Source organism: Silurus aristotelis (assembly GCF_946808225.1).
Source record: "Silurus aristotelis genome assembly, chromosome: 28".
Classification (NCBI taxonomy): domain Eukaryota; kingdom Metazoa; phylum Chordata; class Actinopteri; order Siluriformes; family Siluridae; genus Silurus; species Silurus aristotelis.
The window spans coordinates 5,945,877-5,967,617 of NC_139601.1; the positions used below are offsets into that span (position 1 = coordinate 5,945,877).

At 37.9% G+C, this 21,741-nt stretch overlaps 3 protein-coding genes across 3 annotated transcripts; all 3 read right to left on the reverse strand.

Moving 5' to 3' along the window:
* Positions 1-1,527: 1,527 nt before the first annotated feature.
* LOC310721738 (uncharacterized protein) lies at positions 1,528-5,167 on the reverse strand. Its single transcript, XM_083533670.1, has 2 exons — positions 4,913-5,167; positions 1,528-2,958 (listed from the first exon to the last, which is right to left on the reverse strand). Exons 1-2 carry the CDS (start codon positions 5,091-5,093, stop codon positions 2,207-2,209), a joined length of 933 nt encoding a protein of 310 aa, XP_083389796.1. The 5' UTR covers positions 5,094-5,167; the 3' UTR covers positions 1,528-2,206.
* Positions 5,168-6,961: 1,794 nt separating this feature from the next.
* Positions 6,962-10,887, reverse strand: LOC310721967 (uncharacterized protein). The gene is made up of 3 exons (XM_083534240.1): positions 10,628-10,887; positions 9,440-9,655; positions 6,962-7,884 (listed from the first exon to the last, which is right to left on the reverse strand). Exons 1-3 carry the CDS (start codon positions 10,830-10,832, stop codon positions 7,049-7,051), a joined length of 1,257 nt encoding a protein of 418 aa, XP_083390366.1. The 5' UTR covers positions 10,833-10,887; the 3' UTR covers positions 6,962-7,048.
* A 3,071-nt stretch (positions 10,888-13,958) lies between these two features.
* Positions 13,959-21,365, reverse strand: LOC310722271 (uncharacterized protein). Its single transcript, XM_083534622.1, has 4 exons — positions 21,114-21,365; positions 20,304-20,957; positions 18,480-18,749; positions 13,959-16,516 (listed from the first exon to the last, which is right to left on the reverse strand). Exons 1-4 carry the CDS (start codon positions 21,298-21,300, stop codon positions 15,774-15,776), a joined length of 1,854 nt encoding a protein of 617 aa, XP_083390748.1. The 5' UTR covers positions 21,301-21,365; the 3' UTR covers positions 13,959-15,773.
* Between the last annotated feature and the right edge of the window lie 376 nt (positions 21,366-21,741).

Sequence of the window (21,741 nt, forward strand, 5' to 3'; positions counted from 1 at the left end):
AGAAGCAGGACTTGAACTCTTTCCACCAGGTACAAAAAGGTGCAGGTATTAAACTATTGAGCTACCAGGATTGACAGTACACCCCGGTTTGTTTAGGAGCTTAATAATTTTTTTAAAGAAAATAAGAGTAAGAAAAGTAAGTATATCTACAGTAGTATATTTTGGGGGCTTATCTTTTGTTTTATATCTGTAAAAAGCAAGAGAAAGCAAAGTGAAGTAAGATATCACATGAAGCAGGGTTCAAATCCTGACCAACAACCTGCTGAGACACACAGGTACTAACCCACTGAGCTACCAGGCTTGACAAGTGGCCATTTTTAGGTGGGTCATCGTTCCACCTAATATACCTGCAGTGAAAAAGAAATAGTGTCTAGAATTATTTTTTACCAGGTACAGACACTCACCTAATAAGCCAACAGGGCTGACACAAACACAGCTTTGTTTGGGAGCTTTAACTGTTTTTTGTTTTTTTTTTTGTTTTGTTTTTTTAATACCCACAGAGTGAAAGAAAATCACATAAACAGAAATAAAGACTTTACTTGAAGCAGGATTCAAACCTCAGCAGCACTGACAGAAGTACACAACTCTTACACTACTGTACCATCAAAAATGACTACATAGTCTTTTTTAGGGGGGTTATCTTTCAATTTGTATCCACAGAGAAAAACTATTATTAAAATAATGTACATGATCTAGGATCCAAAGCCAGACGCACACACTTTATCCCACTGAACCATCAGGATACAAGATATGGGTCCCCTTTTCTGGTTTATTTTTCCCATTTCCTTTCCCTGCTACTGGATTTAACATAACGTATGTACAGAACAGAATTTAAAGCTGAACACAGCACGAGACCGAACACATCCACATACTGAATTCACACTATTAACCTCTTGCATTAGGGTCCATGACCCTATCCACTACACCACCTCAAGACAGGAAACATACCTGCAGAAGAAGGTCGGAACGTTTCAGCTCGTAACGTTCTCTTAGAAATAGTAGTGACGCCGTCATATACTGTGTTAATGCACTGCACCTGTGTGCTTTCTGACAGTGCATTCACTCTTCACACTGAGGCGCTCTTTCAGCTTCTGGTCATCTTCAGCTGAAATGTTCCACACGTACACAGTTATCACCTGGAAATTCAGCTGGGGTTCAAACAGCAATCTTTCACACAAGATTGAGCCACAGGATTTTACGTTCAGCTCCGCCTCATGAAACTTACAAAATAAACTAACAAAATAAACTCCTGCTATTAATTTACTGAAGGCCCTGACATGAGACAAGCTTTTTTTTCTTGTTTTTGGAGGCTTTGATTGATCAGCCAACGGTTCAACAGCACACCTGTGAATGTGCAACTAACCAAAGTCTTGGGTGTTTGGCCCCTGAATATGCTGCTTGCATCTTTAATTTTTATTTTTTATTGGGAACATGCAACTAACTAGAAATCATCCACAAAATATACCTCAAAAATATTTGCCAATGTACATTATACTCTTAATATTATCACTGACACATGTAAAATAAAAATAAATGTATGCATATAATTACATGCAGACAGGGCTTTAGAGTTACATACCTGCATTTAGAATGAAACACAAATAAAAAAAGTATACTAACAAACAAAAACAGCCTTTAATTAACTTTAATATACAAAGAGTAAAGGCACAATGGACATGATAGAGGTAAACTTGTTCAAAGCAAATTTAACAAAAGATCAACAACAGGAGACAAATCATTTTAATGTGAATTTCATTTTCATATATGCTGTTGTGTCTAATCTGAGCAATTCTACGCATAAGAAAATACCAAATGTGGGGTATATGGTATACGTAGGTTTGTCGTGGCCAAATAAAACAATTTAATTAAATAAATAAATAAATAAATACATACATACCGGACATCATAATGAGAACTAACCATATGCCCTTATGTAGACACAGTACTTGACCCAATAGGCGGTCACTTAGTGAAGGTATAAATGTCCTGGTTATATTTTCAGCAAAATAAAGTCATCTAGGGTTGTGAAAGGCCAAGACCACATTTGCAAGCTCATATTCTCCAATTCTTTTTGGTTTTTTTTGCATATGAATGCTTCCATCACATACCTTGATGCAAAGCGTGTTCAATGTTCATGAAATAATTTTTACTTTTTTTAAAATGATTACTGTTTATTTATTTTACCCCATCTGCTGCCTTATTGCTGTCATGACATTTGCACTGTAGGATGATGGTATTTCACATGTTTTCTGACTTGGCTGGACTGAATGAATCGTTTCCCACAAATCGGACACCCAAAAGGCTTTTCACCGGTGTGAATTCTTTCGTGCTCCTTTAGGTGTCCTTTCTGATTAAAACGCCGTCCGCAATATTTACAGTGATATGGCCTTTCCCCTGTATGAGTCCTGCGGTGGACCTCAAGCACTTGTGCATAGGAGTAGCACTTTCCGCAAAGGTCACAGCAATATGGCCTTGGCCTGTCTTTCTGATGCACAACCATATGCCTTTTCATCTGGCCGCGGTTTCTGAAAGGCTTTCCGCAATACTGACAGTAAACAATTCTATCAACTGTCTCATTTTGTTGTTCGTCATGTGAAGAAAGATCAAGACCTTGATCATCTCTTTCACCTTCCAAATTACTGTCAGTTGTACTTTCACTTTGCATGGCGGGGTTTGAGTCATTGGATATGACGATCTGGGAGTCCATCGGCTCGGATTTGATTTTGATTTCTAAATGATCATTAAAAAAATCGTCCTTTGTGTCCTCACTTGTAGTCTTTTTTGAGAAACAGTGTGGTGTAGTCACTGTGATGGGATCATTTATAGGTTCCGGGGGCACGATATCCTGCTTTGTGGTGGACAGCTCAACCTTTACTTGTATAACTGAGGAATCTGTGTCCAAGGGTCTATGGGAAATGTTTGGCAGCTTCTGGGGAACGGCTTCATTAGTTGAACCATCTGTTTTAAAATAAAAGTGCACAAGAAAGAACTTTATAGACCAAGATCTTTAACTTAGAGACCTTGAATACAGTACAATCTTTTTATTTCAATGATCAAAATAATTTACTTGACTCGATCGAGTATTCCATGAAGAAATACATAAGGATATTTGTGTTCAGATAAAAATCTCTAAAGCATTTGCTGCCCTTCACCAACCTGGACAACACAGCGATAACCTCATCTGAAACTCTTTTAACTTATAACTTAATTTTCTCGTGATTACGACAATTTTCTCACCAAAAGTTTGTTTCTCATTACAACGACTTAATTTTCTTGTGATCTGAAGCCTTAAAAAAGTCATTATTTCCTTGGAATTAGCAATTAATTTTTCTGTGTATTCAGCATAAGGAGCATGTTCTAGAGCAGCATCATTAATGATCGCATTCGCTTTTACTTTAAACAAGGACTCAATCAAACTGAAATAGCTCTGTGTCTGCCAATGATTGACAACTTACACTTAAGAAGGAGCCTGTAAGGCCTGCAACTTTATTGTTGAAGACAATTACCGACCCTGAACATGTTGTCAATTTCATCGCCAGTCAACTGGAGGGACTGCCTGCATGGCTAAAGAATAGTACATAAAAGATGCCATTTGAATTGTTTGTGGCACAAAGCCATTTCAGTTTAAGTGAGTTCCTGATCAATGTAAAGCAAAAGGATAATCCATTATGCTGTGATGATGCAGCCCCTAGATCAGTGGTCCCAAAACTAGGGCTACTAGACACATTTTGAAAATGTTTTTTTTTTTATTGTTTTACTCGTATCATATCTGTATTTATTTATTAATAAAGGCTGGCTTTCAAAAAAACATTTCCCTTAGTAATTAATAGAGACCGAGGCACAAAGTGTTGACTGCGGAAAACAATCGGCAAAATTCTTACAGATAGTTTTTCCGGTCCGCTGTAATTACGAGAGCGGCCTCTAGAGGCGAATCACCAAGGCCAAGTGCTGTTTGTTTTTACATGTGAGACGGCGCCCTGCACAGACCGCTATATTTAATATTATTAATTGATTCATTATATAATTATATTTATTAATGAACATATTAATATTAATTACATTTAACACTTTCATGATTCAGTACTGTTACACTTGTAATAAAGTTCATTACAATTTTACATGGAGTCTTATATTTGTTTTTTTTTGTAATCTGGTGGTTAATCGGTTATCGGCAAATACAATCCAACCTAGCTATCAGTATCGGAAAAATACACTATCAGCCGATTCACTATTAGTCAAACTAGTTATTTGTAGGATTCATCACCAACCATATGCATAATTCATTACATGCTTTGATTTCAATAGCAATGAATATGAAAAGAAATGTCATTATGGTGGTAATAATGCTCTTTTGATAGGCAATATATATCTTGAAAAATTAATAAACTAATCTAGAAATTAGGAGGCATAATAAAATCATTTTAAATCATTTTAAAAATCTGCACAATGATACTGGTAGTCGACTCATGTCATTTTCTGTTATATACCGTCCAGGCCTCTTATTTTTATTTATTTATTTTTATTCTTAATTTTTTTTTAAAGAAAGAAAAAATCATGTGGCCCTCACAGAAATAAAGTTTGAGTACCCTGGAAATAGAACAGGCTCTAATGCTGAATACATAAAAAAAAATAAAAATAAATAAAAAAAAAACAAGTACTGGTCACGCGGAATTAATGTTTATGTGGTGATCACGAGAAAACAACTTTTGTTTTGACGAGAAAATGATGTCTCGATCACGAGAAAACACCTGATGTCATGTCGAGATCACGAGAAAACCAAGTCGTGATCACGCGTAAACGTCTCTAATTATGTCGAGATCACGTGTAGAAATAAACTATATATAATATTTAATAAAAATTATTATTATTAAGTATTCGTTGTATTGTATTGAAACGCGTCTTATATCATTACCTCGGTCGCTCGCCAATCGCTGTGCCTTGAGCATTTTCTTCAGGACCATGTTTTCCTGTTTGGTTCGGTCTGTTTCCTTCTGGTACTCGGTAATAACATCTGTGACAGCTTGAAATAATTCTCCCGCAACAGCGAGCAGGCGATCTGTAAACAACGTATTTAAATACTCAAACTTCGCCATTGTTTTGCTGCAAAATCCCCAGCTTTCACATGAAAGGTCTCTTCTTCTCTTAAGCTTGTGTAGAGCAGCACCACCACCACCACCTTGGCTGACACTACTGCCACCCAGTGGTATAAAATATACTGTTACCATATTAAATCATACCTAGGTCCTCAGTGGTGTCCTACTTGAATCAATCCACCTTTTAGTACCATCATTATGACACTACGGCGATAGAAACCATAAATATTATACAGAAACACAGTATAATTGAGCGATGCATCACAGACAGGCAGCGTGAATGAATGGCATGACTAAAGCAAGAAACCCAGTGAACACAATTCGACACGTCTGCTTTCACTGCAGCCGCAGCATCACCACCTGCATATATCATCTTTACCAAAAGCATCAATATTAACTTATAAAATGACAAAATAATACAGTCCACCCTGGGGTGATCAGAAATCACTGAGGCTAAAAAGCCAACCAGGTTAAGTACAGCTTGTACAGTACACCATGGAACCGTGAATACGTTATTCCAGGACCAGGATGCAACATAGAACTGCACAAAACTATAAAACAGAGGTAGTTAAGACTAATCAGGTGCACATGTGTGTAAACCACAACACAGTACAGTACACAACAGGAGGAAAAATAAATCCACTCTTGATTACAAAAAAAAGGAACATGAAACACCTCATGGTTATATGACCCATATTAAATGTTGTTACTCAACACAATGGCAGACTTTTAACTGTTTTCCCTCAGAAAAAGCCTAACATTTGGAATCACTATTGTCTAGGATGTATGTTTGCTGTAGCATGATAACTACACTTTACAGGATTGTACCCACAAGACAATGTCACACAACGTTAGCTTCATGAAGGCACGGGTTGCAGATTTTTGGAGGCCTCCTCATTCAACACCAGTACCTGATCTCACTACTACTATTGTGGTGGGCTAAATGTGCACAAATCCCTACAGCCAACAACTAAAGCTTTCAAAGACTGGAGGGACTGGGATTTGGAATGTTCAGGTTTCAGTCGCCTTGTTTTTCTAGCTGGCGATCGCTTTTTTCTGATGAAGCCTTTAAGAACAAGTTTGAAGTGAAGTGATGCTTGAGTGATACCTACCTTAGAAGAACAGCAGGGCAGTTAAGTATTTAAGGAAGCAGCAGTCATTCATATTTGCTGATTTTTGCATAATGTTAGACATTTACTAATTAGCAAAATAGGAAAGCACATCCTATTAATACGAATATCAAAATATGACTCAAAGCAAATAAATATAACAGTAAGTAAAATAAAGTTTATTATAATGATGTTCTCTGGAATTAAATGATTATGCATGTTAAACTCATATTATGCCATTGCATTTATTTGATATTAAAATCTGATAAAAGTGTTCATATGATCATAACTTTAGTGTTCTTATTTAACCTTCGATTAAGACAGACATCAATCGCTAGAAGAAACTAAAACAACTGAAACTCGTGGCGTGAATTCGTACGAACCGATTTATCCGTGTTAAAAAAAATTAAACGTCAACAACCAACACATTTCAGCACTCGCTTATAAAAGGTTAAAAATTTGTGGCTACAGTCAATCTTCTTAACGTCAGAGTATCAGTGCTCCAGCCAGGTTCTCTCTCCTCTATGAAGGAGCTGCACAGCTCTCTGCTCTCTGCTTTCACAATCGGACACGCCTCTGCATGAAGAAGATGGCATAGAAGGTCCTAAATGGGTCACATGACAGTAGATCCATCAGTCTGGCTTACGTCTTTCCAAAAAATATATTAAGCTAAATATTTTAAACAAGCAACAGATAAGTAACAGTAACAGTGGAGCTTTGCATCAGCTTTTCCTTTCTTTACAATTTAAAAAAAAAAAAAAAAAAAAATTAATTCAAGCTTTTAAAAACCTTTTTTCAAAAAGTTGTTACAATATTCAATGTGTATCCTATATATATATACATAAATCACTGATTGATTTTTCTTTGAACTCTAGCCACCTGACCAGGATGGCTCCGAATGTGTTCTTTGGCTTGACTTAACCAAGTGAAACATTTCCCGCATACTGAGCAGCTGTAGATTTTTTCTCCAGTGTGAATTCTTTCATGCCCCTTTAAGTGACCTATCTGACTAAACGTCTTTTCGCAGAACTTGCAGTGATACGGCCGCTCTCCCGTGTGAGTTCGAAAGTGGATCTTGAGCACGTGAGGTGTACTGTAGCACTTCCCGCACAACTCGCAGCAGTTCGGCCGCTTGTTCTGGTGCTTCAGCAAATGCCTTTTCAATTGCCATTCATTCTGGAATGCCTTTCTGCACATGTCGCAGTAAAACGACCGGTAAGGAACTTGACCCTGCAAGCGAGATTTGGGAGGGGAAACGCCGTTCGGCGGTTTCTCGAATTGAGAAGCGGGCTGGGGAACGGGCTCATTTTTTATAGCAGGTTCGAACCGAGTTTCGCTTTTCCCAGGCGTGCACGAGATATTGGAGGAGGATCCTGTACGGTTCCACATTAGGGGTTTGTTTGTGACTGCTACAGCGGTCCTTGTGCTGGAACAGTGGGCCTTTTTTGCCTGGACATTCACCGGTTTAAGAGAAAATGAGTGAGGCGATCCCTGTGTACCGGCTATCCTTGCAGGAGAGGAACAGAACGAAGATGTATTATTCAGTCGCTCCTCTGACTCATGTCCAGTGAAAGGCTCCAGCTTCACTTGAATTTGTGAAGGATTGCAGTTCTGTGGCTCCTGGGAGAAGGTCGGCTGTTTAAGAGGAACAGAGACTCCATCAGTGTGACTTCGCTGTTCATCTGTCATACGATACAGAAAAACACATGTAAAGACTACAGTACATCACGTTATTCTCAACACCGCATTAAATGAGAAGGTATCTGTATCTAAATTATCCTCAATGGTCATCTAATGCAAAACAATAGCCATTTAAACCCCTGCAAATATCTAGACACTAGCATCCAAGCCAAGTCTCTCAGAAATCTCCACATCTACAGGACAACTTTTAGCACGTTATTTGTGGTGAGAGTAGGGAGCAGGTGAAGAAGAGTTTGGTGAGGTGGAGGTATGCGCTGGAGAGAAGAGGAATGAAAGTTAGTAGGAGTAAGACAGAGTACATGTGTGTGAATGAGAGAGAGGGCAGTGGAGTGGTGCGGTTGCAAGGAGAAGAGGTGGAGAAGGTGGAGGAGTTCAGGTACCTGGGGTCAACAGTGTAAAGTAATGGAGAGAAGAGAAGTGAAGAAAAGAGTGCAGGCAGGGTGGAGTGGGTGGAGAAGAGTGATAGCAGGAGTGATTTGTGATAGAAGAGTATCTGTGAGAGTGAAAGGGAAAGTTTATAGGACTGTGGTGAGACCTGAGATGTTGTATGATTTAGAGACAGTGGCATTAAGTAAAAGACAGGAGGTGGAGCTGGAGGTAGCAGAGCTGAAGATGTTGAGATTTTTATTGGGGGTGATAACAATGGACAGGATTAGGAATGAGTTTATTAAAGGGATATATAGACGAATGATCCGCTGTGGCGACTCCTAACGGGAGCAGAAAGAAGAAATACTGCACTTGCTAAGTTTTTTTTTTTTTTATGTAAAACCACAGTCAAATTACATGGGAACAAAATTTACCTGACAAAAAACAGCCAATTCACAGAAAGATGTGAAAGGGGTGCATTTGTTTCTAGGAGTGATTACTTTTGCTTTGCACCGACCTGTAAAATCCCAAGCTTCATTCATGAATTACACATGCTGGATTTTTTTCTGTGGTGAAATTTCCCTGGGACCAATTATCTTTGTCTGATTATGTTTATAAGGAAACAATGTTGGCCCACCCCTTTATGTGCCAACATGCACCAGATGGTTGAGGTCAGTGACTTTATTCTGGGCTCAGATCTTCCCACATGTGACGTCACGTCGCACAAATTGTTTTCCCCCCGAATAGAATGAACACATTTCTTGTTTTTCCAGATCTGTATTTATTACATGCGTGACTGCAAATACGGCAGATTAAGGGACCTAATTACACAGTAGACACACGAAATTCCCCACTTAATATGTTAAACAAGCCTGGGGATAGGCAAATATTTGCTTTCTGGATGTGCTGCTATGTGTATGAACAGCACAGTAATCACAATGGACATTATTTATGCTTTAACATGTGCTTTGTTGTTGGGAAACTCTTAACACGAAGCTTGCGGATGAACACGGTTGCTTAATGAGGGAGTAGAAAGTGCCTGGTGAGTGGAAAAATGAGGTCAGGTTTCTCTCTTATGAGGCAATTTGTAAATCATGCTAGGGTCAAACATAAGGTCGACTCGCTCTCATGTGACTGTACTATTAGTACACAAGCGGCTTTGTGTCTTACCTGAGATTTCACGATCAGGTGATGTGTCTTTATCTCTGTCAGACGCCGCAGGGCTGCAAGCGAGTGTAGGACACGATTGCTTTGTTAGTTCGAGGTCCTGCTGCATGGTACTAAGCTCCAGTTTTACTTGTATTACTGACGCCTCGGGGTCCATTGATGCTTGGCTCAAGTTTTGCTTCTCTGAAGGAAATCCATCGGCTTGGCTCGTTCGTGCATCTGCAAATACAATGGAAATGGGACACGTTTACAGCTGTTTATTGCAGCCACAAAGACCTCTTAAAGTGGAAGCCTAGGACAAGGATTTCCCCTTTCCTGAGATCATTGAGATTGAAACACAGGACACGGCAGCATCAAGTGCAATCTTTGCCTGATATATTTCATTCAGCTAAATTACTTTGCTTATTAAATCTATTCATGTCTTTCCATAGATATGGAGATATGATATGGATAAACCCCAAAAAGAAAACAATACAGTACGAGGTTGTATCAAGAAGATTTGAGACTAATTCTGTTTACAAGAAATAACTTTATTTATCTAATTTTACAAACGCACATGTTTAGAATATCAGACGTGATGTCACGTGTGGTCAGAATGGCACCAGTTGCACAGGATAATGCCTTTTGGTACACTGACTTATGAAGCCGGTGCTCCCTGGGACTGTGCGTGCAGCCTTGTGCTGCCACCTGCTGGTGGGTTACAAAACTGATCTCGAAGCTTTTTGATACCGTCTCGTATAATGTGTAAGAAGAGAAAGATTAATGCAGTGTTCACGTTCTCCAAAGAGTGTTTTCCAATTCGAAAGTCATAACAACACAACAAACATAATAGTCAAACGTATTAATTGCGGTGGTAGTGTCAGCTAACACTGATATCCTGTAACTTTCTTACATTCCCTTTTATAATGATGTACATACTATTTTCATTAATTACAAATAGTAACCCTCATAGTGATAAGAGGTCGGAAACGGGTATGAAATTAAGGTAGCACTTGAAGGTAGCATCTAGATAGCCCAGTGTTTTCTCAGCCTACGACCTAACCCCTCAAGGACTCTCTAATAATATATTTATATTAGTGTATTACTTCATATTTTTAATAATATAAAGTCTTTAAGACTAGAAAAAACAGATCCTGCAAACATACAAATCGTGTATGATTTAGTGATCAGCAAAGCAAGCTGGCGACATACCTATCCGATCTGTTCTGTGGAGGGTGAATTCAGCCAACATGTTCCTGAGATGAACGTTTTCCTGTTTGGACTGGTTTATTTCCTCTTGGTAGGCGGCCAGGGTCTCCTGAAAAACCTGACATATTTCTCCTGCGATGTTGTTCAATCGCTGGTGGATAAAAGCATTCACGGAGTCAATTTTACGCTTTTGGGACGCAGACGCCATGTCGGAATAACCTCCGAGTTCTGCGTGAGGACAGAGTGAAGGTGGATTTCAAAATAAAAGCGCCCTAGAGAAAGTTAGAGCAGGACAGATCGGCTTGCAGTCTGCTCCCAAAACACCTTACACTTATTCTTTACTTGGTACAGATCAAACCCAGGGAAAGCAATGGCAAAAACATTATTTACAACAGTGTCTTCAATCCAAATCCAAAATAAAAATGTAGCCTCATTTATCAATTGAGCCTCATTTATCAATGCATAGAATAAAACTGCGACTGGACGAGTGCAGGAAATCGCCATCATTCTTTACAGTGTAACAATGCAGGCCACGAAAGTCAATAAAATGGAAATATAATAAACGTTTCAAAGTATAGATTCTTTCTGTGGTACCAAATGATCCATGTCCTGGGGCCGGTCTGCGGCTCGGTGGTTATGGACTCCTGCTCTACAACACATTTGTACACTATTTGTACAAAACAATTTTTAATGTGTGAAGAAAATGCGTAATAAAAGCAAAGCATTGCATTAATCAATGACATGGCCGGCCGAAGCACTGGATCTACAGAGACACATTTACACATATCTGCATATACGAACTCCAAAGAGATGAAATGATCAAATTCTTAATAACTTAGTTTGATTAGGCCGTGTTATGTTTTTTATTTAATAGCCCACTTGAGCCACGATTTATTCTCCGGTTCTCTGTGTGGTATTTGTCTGTGAATAGGATCTGTCTCTAGAAAGGAAAGGATCTGTTCCCTCATTCAACACAAATAAAAATGCATAGTCTTGTATATATAAATTAAAAACACCTACAGTATTCGTCTGTACAAACACGTCTGTTATTTTGTTGTAGAATTGATTTATGTCTGAATAAACTCAATGAACCAAAAAGGTTTAAATAACATAAAGGTAGTATGTGAAGAAATTCAGGTGAATAACCTTTAGTCAATCTTAGTATGGGACCGGCAGCAGGACATCAAGGACCACCTCTGACTAAAGGTGTACCTGAACATGATTACCTTCCAGACAATACTATCACCTGAACATTTAGATAATAATGTCTATAACAATACAAAACAAAGGTGTATGTGACCTCGAGTACCATTTACAGACATTCGACTAGACAATAGAATCACCCAGTCATTTGACCCACTACTTAATCCTTACACTTCATTTGCATTTAAAGCTAAATCCCATTTCAATTACAAATCGGAAGAACAGTATAAAATATCTGAGCAGGTATTGTCCAATATTCTTTTTGACTTTCACAAATATGTTTATTTCCTTTAAAAAACATCTTCTATAATACAATCTTCATTGTCCTCATAATTTTTTTTCTTACACCACCAGCTGTGAAATTTTACCAATAAAGTGAAAGTGAAATGAAGAGTCATCAGTATTTAGGCTCTTGCACATCCTCATCGTTGCAGCAGGGGTAAAGGCTACCTCTAATAGTACTATTTATTAAATGCCAGTTTTCCTGATAACAACAAGCCTAAATATCTTTTACACAGATATGTGCAATAAGTTACCTGGATGATGGAAGGTTATGACATGCAAATAAGAGGTCTACAAAGAGTATATTGGTGATATTCAAACAGTCATGTGCCTATTTACTTAATCACCCAGTCACTTATTCCCTCTGCTCAGTTACATTTTAATGGGATCGTGCATTCCGAGGTGATGCAAAGTTTTCTTCACTTTATTGTGCCTTCCTGGGAATTATTGGCAAACTTGGAGAATTTGACAAAAAATGATCATAATCATAGAGAATTGTTTGAAAAGCTTTATTAAAAAAAAAAAAATAATTTTGGAAAATGTATATATATATATATATATATATATATATATATATATATATATATATATATATATATATATACACACACACATATATATATATATATATATACACACACACACACACACACACACACACACACACACACACATATATATATATATATATATATATATATATATATATATATATATATATATATATATATATATATATAATTTCACATTTTATTATTTATTTTTATTGGCATATAGCAGGTGAGGCACAGCCACAGTTGCCTTGTCTTTGGTAAACTCATTTACTCAATCAATAACTATAGCAAGAAGGGAATGAAAATGAACAAGTGAATTTATCACTGATGTAAATATTGTGTGGCAGAGGTAAGAGGCAGTCACAGACAATTTATTCATAAACATTACACCTACCTCTGTATTAACATCTGTAGTGTGTTGTGTAACAGTACTTTATTTTTGTCAGGTTTGTTCACCATGTTTATTATACAGAAAAATAGATTGAATATAAAACATTATTAAAAAAAACTGTTGCCCACATTTATATTATTTGTTAAAATAAAAAAAATCAAGAATAAACATGAATACAAACATACATTGTGTGTTTTTGGGTTGTTTACTCTACTTTTCCATAGTTTTCTTTTGCACTGCCATGTTGCAGTATGGGGAACAGACTGCATTGTGGGTACAAATGAGTGAATTAATGTAGGAAATGATTCAGACTCCACTGCAAAATGGCCCACCCCCAATACTATACAGGAGATAGGGATCGATTTCTAAATCTGTATTACATTATTAGACTAAAACAAGAATTTGTTTTTCCCCCAAAATATATAAGTTCAGTTGATGGTAGATTTGTGATTTATAAACTAGCATTTTTTTTTTTTTATGTTTGACAGACAAGTTCTCAAAATGCATCACTGACACTAGTGACATTAGACCAAATACAAACCGACTACTTATCTTTTCAGGTTCCTGTTACTGATTTTCTTATAGATCGAATTAAGGGGAGATTTTTTTTAATGCTACCGTATTCAAAAACACTTGTTTACACTTGTGTGCCTCCAGACTTGTTTGGTGTCTGTATAAAATGTTACATTTTCTGAGGATTTGTAAAGTGTTGGTAGCCCCTATTCCCTCAGAGACATGTTAATATAGATGATGAGGAATGACATGCAGACCACAATGCAGTGTGTACCACTGAGTTTATTTTGTTCTTCACCAAATAAGATCAACCAAAAGGAATGCAATTTACAAAAGTATGGTAGACAAAACAATATAAATAAAAAAAATTATATAAAAAACACTGAATATGGTTATGGAGCTTTCTCATAAAAAATATCCTTATCAGCAGTGCACATCTAAACATACAGTTGAGGACAAAACATCTAATTTGTGAAAGAACGCCCTAAATCATATTACATTTACATTATTTACATCGAAACATGCTTAGTAAATGTGGTTCTAATCTTTTTGGTTGGTGTTTTATTTCTGTTATTCCGGTCAGGTTCTGTGCTGCTGAGATTGATTCACCTGCATGGATCGACTTGAACAAACTGAGCGTTGCAGAGTATTTATATCAGCTGATCAAACTCAACAGATCCAGTTTATTGATCAGTTTCATGGCACTGGTTCTCTACTTTCCCAGTCATTCCAGGTTTCCATCCTATAGCAATGATTATTCATCTTGCACATGCACATTGCAGGTCACTGCTAACTTCGATCATGACAGCAATCACCTTTTTAGGCAGGACGCTGTAAAGAGAAACTGGAGCTCGAGAGTGTGTTTAACTCTGCTCACTGTGCATAAGATGTACAATTCGGCTTAAAAACCGGATGGGCAGAGATGTTTGGCTCCTGACGTGCCATCAAGTGGACATTGACCTGCTTGAGCATTGAGAACAGATCAGCATGTGTGAGATCTGGATGAAAGGACTAAATCGTTGCTGCGTTGCTCTTTTTAGATCGAGATAAACGAAAGCTACATCCCACTGATACCCGACACCTGGCTGGTAATCGAATGTTGGAGATGAGTAAAATGAAAAGAGACAGAATGAAAGATTTTGAAGTGAAATGTTAATAATAGAAATGTTGAACATCATTTATCAAATAAAAAAATAAAATAAAAAATAATATTGTATTTTCTGGACTATAAGCCGCTACTTTTTTCCCCATGCTTTGAACCCAGCGGTTTAAACAATGAAGCGGCTAATTTATGGATTTTTCCTTGGTTTTTCCCGGTTTCACAAACTTCAAGCCAAAAAACTGAACCCCATAACATTAGACCAATGAAATTGCGGAACGGGTTCAGGTGAACCAGTAAAACTTCTGAATGAAAATATTAAATCAGATGCGCTCCCACTGAATCGGGCCGCACCACATCATAAAAATGGACGATGTTCCTCTGACGTTTGACCTGCCGCTCACTCCGACTGTCTACTTTAAATACGAATCATTGGTCACGCTGAAAACAACTGGGCATGAAAAAACGCACTTCACCTGTGTTCTGAGCTGCACGGCATCGGGAGAAAAGCTTCACCGATGGTGATTTTTAAACGCACAACGATGCCAAAAGAAAAAAATTGTTGTGAAAGGAAGGAGGAAGACAGTAAACAATGACTTTCTTGGTAGGCTACTGTTTAGATACAAGCCGTGTAACAGACACTGTCTTTCGTTAAAGCCTGTGTAAAGTTCATTAGTTTCAGTGTAGACACCTGCGGCTTATAGACAGGTGCGGCGTATTTATGTTCAAAATAAAAATCTTTATAAAATTCAGTGGGTGCCGGTTATATTTGGGTGCTCTTTATAGTCCAGAAATTACGGTAACTTATTTGGGGTGATTTTTTTTCTTTAATGTTACCATGAATAAGGTGTTTTTTCTCCCTAAGGTTATGCAAACTTTTGCAATTAACTGTATCAATATAAAACAATACAAAACTGTCTAATCTCTGTTACTCATTTGATCAGTAAAATCCTGGTAGAATACACATTCTGGTAGCAGGAATAAAATGTTTATCTGTGCGTGTGCGCACAAACACACTCGCCTTCACGAGGCAGTCAATAAATATTTTCGAAGGCAAAAAAGAACAATGCCAGAGAACTTGCGATTGTTCTGATTGTTGCGAGCGCATCATGCACATTGTTGGTTTTTGATAATTGTGGCCGCCTGGTGCTGATGGTGATAGTGTATGTGTACTCTGACCTGCTGAGCACGACTAAAAAGTTTCCCGCACACTGAACAGCTATAAGGTTTCTCCCCTGTGTGTGTCCTCTCATGTTCCTTTAGGTGTGCCTTCTGGTGGAACGTCTTCACACAGAACTTGCAGGGAAACGGCCTCTCCCCCGTATGCGTCCTCAGGTGGATTTTCAGCGAGTGAGGAGTGCTGTACCATTTCCCGCACAAGTCACAGCGAAGTTTTTTCTCCTTGCTGCGCGCATGCTTACGCCCCTTCGAGTTCCCGTCGCTCCTGAGAGGCTTGCGCCGCACCTTGGAACGGAAGAGTTTTTCCGCAGCCGGGCTTTGCAAGTGAAACGGCAGGTTAGAGAAGTCGCGCTGAGAGACAGATTGGGGGTTCGGTTCGAACTGGCTTTCAGAGTTTGTCGGACAGGAAGGTAACTCGTCACCGGATCCCACCTGAGCATCACCGTGCTCTAGTTTGACCGTGACATCTTCGGCAGGGGGCGAAGGGACATGCTGGGTAGGTGCATCCCTCGCCTCAACATCCTCCTGTTCAGGGCAGAGATCCTGCTCCATGGTGCTCAGCTCCAGCTTTACTTGGATGAGTGAGGTTTCCGAATCCACCAGCTCTTGATTACTGTTCTGCTGTTCAGGAGGAAACCCAGTTCTCCGGCTGGTCTGGGCACCTGTGGAAACTGCAGCAAAAACATGACCATTAAACAAATAAAAAGCATCCCAGCTCAACACTGATGCAACACTTACTGTAAAAGCCTAACGTCTTGGGTGAAGTAAAACATGATCCATCTCCTCCTACCAAATCCAACAAAAAATACTAAATTGCACAACATCTACAGGGTTAAATTTAAGGAGTTAAATCGGATCCTGCTCCATCCACTGGACTTTCAGTTTTGCAGCAATGAACCACTAACTCAATCCTTAAATGTACTGCATCATTAAATATCAAAAGCTACTCATTACAACCATCGTTATTGAAGAGCCATGATTTAGTGGCAGGGATTCTCATCTAAACCCCTTCTAACTAAATTATTTGCAGACAATGTTGTTGTGAGATCACATTAGGGGATAAAGTTTCGCCGGGTCGATCCAAATGCATTTATTCAATTCAATTTAATTCATTTTTATTTGTATAGCGCTTTTAACAATGAACATTGTCTCAAAGCAGCTTTACACAGATAATGCGGTGATTAAAAATGAATATGTTCTTTATGAGTAAGTTTGTCCCTGATGAGCAAGCCGGTGGCGACTGGCGACTGTGGCAAGGAAAAACTCCCCGAGATGGCAAAAGTTGTCATGTTCCTTGACAACTGTACATATTAATTACCAAATAATTATTAAAAATCAATGGAAAAATAATAATTTAGACTTAAATTTGTTGATATGTTCAGGTTAATCTGATTGGTGACATTTATCTGTTAGTGTTCTGATTGTGTTTTTATTGCTGGATTTGTTTTATTATATAAAGAAGAAGATATTTATGCAGTTTTTAAAAAAAATATATATTTTTTTTTTGCTTTGGTTTTAGCCGGCATTTAAAGAATAAATAATACTTATAATAAGTTATTAGAATACAATTCTACTGATAACCAGGGATGGGCAAAGATACATCAAAATGTATTCTAAAATAAAATACCAAATACCTTAACTTAAAGTGTATCAAAATAAACTACTGTATTCGTGTATATTAAAATTTTCTTCTCAAACCTTCCATCATTTGGCCTATTTGATCTGTTCCTTCACCACTACACTGACTTGAGTTGATTAAGTAAACAATGTTTGATAGCAACAGCTTTCAGCAGAGTCACGCAAAAAATCTACTAGTTAACAGATCAAATATTCACATACATTTCCCTGTGATCTCCCAGATGAAGGTTAGTTTTAAAGTAAGCAGCAGTTTATTGTTTCACAGTTTGCAAATAACTCAGTTGAATCCTAATTTAGTTACTTGGTGTTTGGTGAGGAAGAGCTACTTTGCATCAGCAACACCGAGTCAAGGACAAACAAGTCATCAGAAAACAACTGATGGCACTTGCATTCATAGCAACTAGTTTCTAACTAATGAATCATTTGATTGTTAATCAATAATATAATAATATATTATGTGTCAGGCAGTCATTCATGCACCGGTATGCAAAATCATGATCCTACTAAACAGCTGCTTCAATTACCATAAAATAAAAATACTGTACTGATCTCAACAAATCTGGTCAAAATACTGAGTAGGCACCAATCAGAGGTCGCATTTTTATGATGTCATTATGTAGATTGCTTGAAAAAAATGTTTACAGTATTTTGAAACTACAAAAATACAAAACAAGTATTTTGATACAAAATATGAAGCAATTTTCATCGACCCTGTCAAATACAAATGACAGTCCTATTTTTATATTTGAAATACATGCATCATAAATACTGCACATCCGTGCTGGTGATAATATTATGGCCACAATACAATAACACCACGTAAGCTTCATGCTCTCGTTCTCTCGCGCTGTAAAGTCGTGACATTATTTTTTACTTTAAAAATCATTGTAATAAATGGAATCCGCAACAAACAAATGAAAGCACATCAACAGCTTGGTGGATGAAATCAACTCTTTCATGGCAGCGATGCATCATGAAACCGAGCGGCTCGTTCACCTGGTCCATTGCTGATGCTAACTTCCGCTAGCATTTTCCGCAAATAAATATTCTCCTGTTTGGAGCGATCAATTTCGTCCTGGTACTGAGCCACAGTGTCCTTAACTACTTGATAGATTTCTGCTGCAGCAGCCATTAAGCGATCACAAAAAAACGAGTTCAGCGTCTCCAAATGATCCATTTTATCGGGTATGAACCGTATAAAAGTGTTACTTTGCTTCTTCTTCTTCTTTTTGGTTGTAATAGTACAAGAGTCGATGTTGTTAGATATTTATCGCCACCTGCTGGAGAGGAAAGAAGAGCACACGGTGGATGCTAGCTGTACATTTGATTTATTTGATTTTTTTTTTAATTCTATTCAACATTAAGTGCCTATTTGCTGTTATAATAACCTCCCTCTTCTGGGAAGATGTTCCAACAGATTCTGGAGTGTCCTTGTGGAGATTTGTTTGGGATGGAGTGATGTAGGTGAGGTGAGGAGCCCTGGGGTGCAGTCAGTGTTCACAATCATCCTAAAGGTGTTCAATAGGGTTGGGATCAGAGCTCTAAAGCAGGCCACTCAAGATCTTCAATTCCAACCCATGTAAACCATATCATCACTGACATTTTCCCCAAGGGTTAGACCATACCCAAGCTGCTTTGATCTTTTGACCTTCTCTGTAAAATGTTTTTTATTTTATTTGCACTATATGCGAAAATTTCGACCAGATTTTAACACCTGACACACCAATAGGTTCTTCCCCACAATGTTGTTAAGCACGAACCACGTATGGCAGGAAAATAAAATATCCCTAAATTTTGTGGTGTTCAGTAGGGTTGTGGTGAGAGCTCTCTAGAAGGACACTCAATATATTCTGCTCTCTAGACAACTTTCAATGGAAATTTAAAAATAAATTAAGAAAGATAGAAAGAATAAACATCATGAAATAATCCACTTTATGTGAACTGACTTATCTAGCTTTATTATTACAAATAAACAAAGATGCACAGAAATATTAGATAAAAACAGTGAAACATTTAGAATGATATTTTTAACTACAATAAATTTGATTTGATCAAAATTGTATATCTTTTTTATTTTAAGAAACATTCTATCTAATGGTTTTATGCTTCTCCATCCCTAACTTTAAAATCAAATGATCTATAGACACTAATGGCAAGCATTAGTAATCACACTGATCATCGCCATAGCTTTGACATTTCACAGTGGCGATTAGTTTTCTTGATCCTACAGACTCAACTCATTTGCAATAATATATGCTTTGCTTTTGTTGGTCTACTTCTGTTGAAGTAATCGTCAAATGCTTGCTGTATTTTAACTACGAGTAGTATTTATTAGTTTGGAGTGAAAACTGATTTGCGCTTGACAACAATAAAAAGGATTTTTTTAGTAAAATCACCAGGAATAAAAACATCTTTACATTATTTCTCCGAAGGCCGAAAATCGATCGCATTAAAAACCCATAGCTGCAATTACTATAAGTCATAAAGTAAAAACACTGTGATTTAGTGTTTAATAAAGTGGAGACCCTCTGTTGTCTTGGTAAAATCCATATAAAATCTTCCAGGATATATATATATAAAAACAAAACTCATTGTGCATCAGTAGAATTCAGACTTAAATTAAAGAGACTTCTGTGAAGCATGGACAAGGAATAGACAATAAATCAGAATACTGAATGAATAAGCAGTAGTTAAACCTCAGTTAATAATCAGTACTTCTATTACATTTCAACAGAACTCTAAAAATGTGAAATCTAACCAAAGAAACACGAGATAAGTAACAGACATCGATCCCCGAGTCTAGAATTTCCCAGCCTTAGCTCGATTGGTATATCTGCTCGCGGTGATGATTGCGTAGGTGTATCTTCATAGGATTGGAACGAGTAAAGCACATTCTGCACACAGGACAGCTGAAAGGCTTTTCACCCGTGTGTATCCTCTCGTGCTCTTTCAGGTGACTTTTCAGCTTGAAGCGCTTCATGCAGTAACCGCAGGCAAACGGTCTGTCTTTCCGGTGCACGATCATGTGTGTTTTCAACGTGCCTTTTTGCTTGAAGGACTTTCCACAGACCTCGCAGGTAAACAAAGACATGTGAGACTGCACGTGTGATGCCAGCTGAGGAATCTCAGTGAAGGTCTGGTCACAGTACGTGCAAGAAAGAGGCTCCTGCTCGTCGCTTGTTGGTTCGTTTTCGGCTTGGGCTTCGGGTTTAACCTTCTCTGAGAAGACATCTTGGGATCTGCATGGCTCCACTTTGACTGTGGCGGATGAGACTGTATTGAGGCTGCTGCTGCTGCTGCTGTCATCGTTTTCATCCTTCGTCTTGGTTTTCTCTGGAAAATTTGATTCCTTGTCCAGATTTGCAGGCGTTGGCGTGGACAAGAGTGGATGACTCCGAGACTCTTGTGGGTCAGATTCCCCAGGGCTGGCTTCTACTTCCAGTTTCACTTGTATAAACGACGTGTCGTGCTTATCTGCATGTAAACACAGATCATTCAAGATGAACATGAGCAAAGAGTCTACACAGAAAGGAAATACACATTCGCATCGTTATGCTAGATCTTTCAGGTTTGTTTTGAGCTGTTTATCATTATAAGTAAGCTATTATCATAGTATAAGGGAGGGACTACCTGCTCGTTCCTGAACTCTGTTGTAGATTTCAGCCAGCGCTTCTCTGAGACACCGGTTCTCCTCTTTAATTCGCTCTATTTCACCCTGATAATCATTAAACGCGTCCTTAAACACCTGAAAAATCTCTCCAGCGACCGTCATTAAACGCTCTGTCAAGAACGTGTTCAAACTGTCCAAATTGTCCATTTTACACTAAGTCCCTGTACTTAAGACTGAACCGCTTCCTTCTGCTGATGCTTCTTCTTCTTCTACTTTCAGGGCAAATAGAATTACCCATTACTGCCATCTAGAGGCCTAGAAACAAAACAGAAACGTAAATCTATGTATGTATGTATGTATGTATGTATGTATGTATGTATGTATCTATGTATGTATCTATCTATCTATCTATCTATCTATCTATCTATCTATCTATCTATCTATCTATCTATCTATCTATCTATCTATCTATCTGGACAAAGGATTGTAAACACTAGACCATAACATCCCATTCCACATTAAGTCCCCTTTTGCTGTTTTAATAAGCTCCACTCTCTCCACTCTTTTGAGAAGTTCTTGTGGAGATTTGTACTCATTCAGCCACAGCGGTGTTAGAAAAATCAGGTACTGATGTAAGGTGAACAATGC